General features: G+C 30.4%; 1 protein-coding gene across 1 annotated transcript; it reads left to right on the plus strand.

The window, feature by feature from the left end:
* The first annotated feature begins 1,123 nt into the window (after positions 1-1,123).
* On the plus strand, positions 1,124-4,885 carry LOC107407421 (peroxidase 21). The gene is made up of 5 exons (XM_016014704.4): positions 1,124-1,297; positions 1,454-1,602; positions 1,895-2,083; positions 2,270-2,435; positions 4,055-4,885. Exons 1-5 carry the CDS (start codon positions 1,222-1,224, stop codon positions 4,459-4,461), a joined length of 987 nt encoding a protein of 328 aa, XP_015870190.3. The 5' UTR covers positions 1,124-1,221; the 3' UTR covers positions 4,462-4,885.
* The last annotated feature ends 814 nt before the right edge of the window (positions 4,886-5,699 follow it).

The raw sequence follows: 5,699 nt of genomic DNA on the forward strand, positions 1-5,699 counted from the left end.
TTAGTTTTAAACTCTTGCACTTTTTTAGATTGTTATGATGAATTGGCCTAATATATGTAAATTTTTTATTTTATTTCTATGAATTTTTTATTTTATTCCTCTTTCTTTAGATTTGGGTTTGGAACCTTTGATTTGATATTATTGATTTATGGAAAATCTTTTAGAAATATTATTGATATTCTACTTGTATTTTTGGATTATATCTATTTTATTGGGAGATCTCATTGGACTTTTGTATTTTTGGGTTATATCTATTTTATTGGGAGATCTCATTGGACTTTTCGGTACTGGTTCAGTAAGGCTTCCATAGGTTGAACCACTTAAAGCATTCTAGAAGGAGCATGAAAGCGATCCTGTCATTTATAGTTTATCTCCCATTAGGATGTCAAAAGAAATTTTTTATCAAGACCTTAATTAATAGCCTTGAATTATTTTAAATATTGAAATTTAAAAATATATTTATAATTTATATGAGTTTATTAAAAAGTTAAAATTCAAAATCGATAAAATGAATTTTACAAAAACTCATATAAATTTTAAATATATTTTTTAATATTAGCATTTAAGAATTCAAAAGTTAATAGGAAAAAATACTCATAAAAAAATATATTAGCACGTTCAAATAGAAACTCATTGTATATATATATATATATATATCTTGAATAACGAACGAGAGGATATTCCAATTTAAAACTATTTGAATGGGAAACGGTCTCCAAAGAGATCAATTAATGATTTAAATTAAAATTAAAAACATAAAGGGCGCATTGTCACTTCAGCACATATTGGAATATGTTTACCACTTATCAAAATGACTTTTGACGTGTATATTAAGTGTATATTATTATATATTAGTATATGTATATAATAATATTTTCTTTTCACAGAAAAAAAAATTATGATAATATTTTATAGTAATTCTAAGTTTAAAAATTGTCCGAAGAGTACTGTAAAGCTTTTAAGTAGGGCCTTGGCGTGGGGAGATAATTGCCGAAAGGTCAAAGAAAGTGGCGGAGTGGAGAGGCTACAAAAATCAAGTACTTCCTCTGTCACCCAAATATTAGTTGTATATCGCCAGAAGACCACAAAGTTAGGCCTATATAAACGACTCCTCTTAGCTCATATATCTACAACTCACTACCACCAATTCACCAAAAAAAAAGAAAAATACAACTCACTACCACCTAAAAATTAAAGCACCTTCGGCCTCTGCATTCATACATGGCCTCCATTAACCTCTGCTCTTTGTCTCGCTTCATCCTTTTGTTGCTACCCATACTCTTACAATTTCATTCTGGTATATATATACATATATATATTAACTTTAATGTATTCCGTTTGCATTTAACTTTGCCAAAGGAATACTATGATAATCCGTGAGTTCGAGTGGTGAGTTGTTTGCAAATTTATTACTTAATCTAATATATAGTATGTCTTTTTGGCGCATGAACAGGTAACTGTGAACTCCAGCTAAATTATTATGAGCAGAGTTGCCCCAAAGCTGAGGAAATCATCAAGCAGCAAGTCATCAACCTCTACCATAAACATGGCAATACAGCAGTCTCCTGGGTCAGAAATCTCTTCCATGATTGCATGGTCAAGGTATATATACATACAAATTCACTCCTAATTATTATATTTATATATATATAAATATAAAATTTTGCTAATACGTGCTATGGCCAAAATTATGGTGCTGGACTTCGCTCATGTTGAATTACACATAATTCCAAAATTGGGCCATGAATTACATCATATAATCGGATATGGAATTATCTGGATTATATGTAATCAAACCACGCCCACCATATGTTGAAAGTCGATTGATTCGTGTTTATTATTGTTAATTATTATTAAGCAATAATTGATCTGTAAATAATGCAATTGGTTGCAGTCTTGTGATGCATCTCTGCTGTTAGAGACATCGAATGGTATTGAATCGGAGAAGGAGTCAGAGAGGAGCTTCGGGATGAGAAACTTCAAGTACGTAAACACCATTAAAGAAGCTGTGGAAAAGGAATGCCCTTCCACAGTTTCTTGTGCCGATATTGTTGCTCTTTCTGCAAGGGATGGCATTGTCATGGTACGTATATAATAGCTTAATCAATTAAAAATTAGTATTAAGAAAGAAAGAAAGGATTAATTTTATGAAACTAATTAGGAGTCCTACATCCTAATCTTATAGAAAACAACTCTGTTTTATTTTTATTGAACCGCTTATAAACTAGAAATGACATAAAAACTGTAAAATATGCATATTATTTTGCAGCTAGGAGGACCTCATGCTGAAATGAAAACGGGACGAAAGGACAGCAAAGAGAGTTACGCATCAGTCCTTGAAGATTTTATCCCAAATCATAACGATACCATTTCTTTGGTCCTTTCTCGCTTTCAGTCTATTGGAATCGATGTTGAAAGAACAGTTGCCCTTTTAGGTATGATATTAACTTTTCTTTTTTTCTTTTTTTTTTTTCAAATCACCTACCCTAATATCTAAATATTTCTATAATATGGGGGTTTTCTAAAATTATGCACTAAGCAAGTTAGTTTAATTAAATTGTATACTTGAAATTTTCTATCTTTTTTTTTTTTTTTTGAAAATTATAAATTATCCTTAAATCTTCTGATCCCAATAACTTAAATCCATGATCTGGTAGCATAAGTAGAGATACTCAACCATTAAAGTTATCTTTTTCGTTTTGAAATTTTCTACTTACTAGATAAAAAGAAAACATTAAGTTTTATTGGTTGTTCAAAAGAAAATTAAGAAAAAAAATTACAGAAGATGAATGAAAAAAAATATTATGGAAATGTTAAAATTTCAAGAAAAAAACCCTTATGTATCAGTGACATAACTATTAAGGGGCCAGGGTGGAATCAACCCCAATTTTATTTTTTTTATTTTATATTTTTTAGTATATGTATCTAGATAGAAAAAAATAAAGTTTAAAACAATAGGATGAAAATTAATAAATTAGAAAAGAAGGAAGAGGAGAAAAAAATTGGATAAAAGAAAAGGCCAAAAAAAAAAAAAAAAAAAAAGAAAGAAGGATAGATACCTAAAAATATAGAAAATTTTGGATTTTTAAGTGGTTTTTTATTTTTTGTTTGATAAAAAAAATTTGTTTTGTTTTTTTTTTTTTTTTTGAGGGAAAAAAATGTGGGTGGTTAGGAGTTAAACTATGAAATTTTATCTTTTTTAATTAAAATTATGATTATGAGTTAGGATATGCTCTTTTGATATGTGAAATTGTAGATTTAAAAGATGACTGTGATGATATCTTTGGCCGATTTAAATGAATTACTTTGAGACTTGGTTATTAGAATAAGTATATTATATGTTTTTTTTAATATTGCAATTTTTTATTGTTCTTATTGTAGATCAAAATGTTTTGTTATATTTGTATTTGAATTTAACATATTTTACTGTCATATATATTTTTTATTTTTTATTTTTTGATATTATATATATTTTTTAAAAGTTACTGTAGTATTGTAGCTATATGAATATTAAGAGGCATGACTCGTTATATTTCATTTTAACTTGGTATACTTTTACTTCTCAATTAATAAAATTTTCCCATACCATTGAAGCTCATTTAACCAAAAAAATAAAAATAAAAAAGAAAAGAAAGAAAAAATTAGACCCCTCAAATATGAAATGTTGGCTATGTCCCTACTATGTATAAAATTCTTGACGAGAAATAGCTACAATTAATTAATAATTATTTATTTTCAATGTAGAAAATATGTCTATATTCAATTTCAACAAAATCTAAAAAGACATATCCGATTATTTTAAAAAAAAAAAAGAAAAAGAAAAAGAAAAATAAGTGAATTGAAAAATGTAATATATATCACTTCTAGCTCTACAAGTCCAAAATGACCAATTGAGAGAGAATGTGCATTAACTATGTGGCAAAGAGAACAATTGTACTAAACAGAAGAAATAGACAAAAATAGACATGAATAAACAATAAGGATGGCTTTTATCAGCAAAGCAAACTGAAACTAAAATTATTTGTACTTTTTGGTCCCTTTCGGCCCTTTCCAGGAGCTCATTCCGTGGGCCGAGTTCACTGTGTGAATCTCGTACATAGACTTTACCCGACCGTGGACCCAACCTTGGACCCGGACTACGCCGACTACCTCAAGGGTCGTTGCCCAACCCCATATCCCGATCCAAACGCAGTTCTCTACGCACGAAACGACAGAGAAACCCCTATGATCCTCGACAACATGTACTACAAAAATATCCTCAACCACAAGGGTCCACTTATAGTGGATCAGCAATTGGCCTCCGACCCGAAAACGTCGCCGTTTGTGGAGAAAATGGCCGCCGATAACGGATACTTCCATGAACAATTTGCCAACGCCATCGTATTGTTATCTGAGAATAACCCTCTTACCGGCGACCAGGGCGAGGTCAGGAAGGACTGCCGGTTCGTTAATGCGAATTGATAATTGATCTCCGGCTGAAGCTCCGGTCTCGGCGTCTGTCAAGTAGACTTTCTTTTTTCGTTTCATGTTTTTGTGAAAGGTGACCCCCACAATAAAGGATTTATGGAACTTTAACCCAAAGAAAAAATGAAGCTTTTTCTAATGGCATGGATTTGCTTCTGTTTTTAAATATATAATTCCTGGCTCGGCTAAAGTTCAGAAGCTTGATTTGACTTGTTGGCCAACAATTTGACTAAAGTTTTTCTTTTTAATTTTATAAAAAAAAAAAATGGTTTTAATGTAAAGAAAAAAAAAAGAAAAAAGTATTAATAAAGTGGATAATGCCTTAAAGGCATTTTCCCACCATAAAGTACTGTATTCTTTGCAAGCTGTCTCTAGTCTTATCTGTTTACTGTTGCATACGAAAAGACATTTTCTAAATAAACACCAAGATTTTTGTATTTTCCTTTCGGTAAATATCATTTAGTCCCTTTCCTTTTAAAATTCCATGGCAGCCTTATAACTTATCATTTTTTTTTTCATTTTAGCCTTTTTACATTTTATTTCTATCATTTTCTTTCAAGGGGTAAAATTGAGAGCCAAAAGCCCCGAAATTACAAATAAAATCTTTCTAGAATCCGACATCCCAAACTCATCATTCTACGAGCTGACATGTACATGAAGAGTAACCTTAAGGGTTCAATTAGCCCAAAAAAAGAAAAAAGAAAAAAAGAAAACATCACCTTTAGGCTTTAGAAGTCAAAGTAATAGTCTTCGTAATTGACATTTTTAACCTTTTTAGTTATGTATATTATTCTACTTTATATAATATATATTGTTATTATTGGTTTTCAAGCAACACAAAAAAATTTAAAAATTTTCTTTAGACATAAATGTCCTAAAAAATAATGGCTAGTTAATAAACTTATTGTAATCATAGTAAACAGATAAACTATAAGAATTTGGTTAAAATTGTACATGCTCCTTTTTTAACTAAGCTTTGTGTTGATCAATTGCCTGTGGCAATTGGAAGGAGAGCTCTTGGCGAGGCGGCTAGAGCCTAGTGCTGGACACATATGTCCTACGCACTCGAAATTTGGGGATATGGGATGGGCAAGAGAGGTATTTGGTAGATTACTTTAGAGATTTAACTTCGAGGAATACAATGAAATCTGGTTGTGTGAATGATGAAAAACTAATTTTTGAATTATTGCAAGCCTGGATTGAGTGCTATTTGGGACAACTTTTGCTAGGCCACC

The sequence above is a fragment of the Ziziphus jujuba genome, chromosome 11 (genome assembly GCF_031755915.1).
Source record: "Ziziphus jujuba cultivar Dongzao chromosome 11, ASM3175591v1".
Lineage (NCBI taxonomy): Eukaryota > Viridiplantae > Streptophyta > Magnoliopsida > Rosales > Rhamnaceae > Ziziphus > Ziziphus jujuba.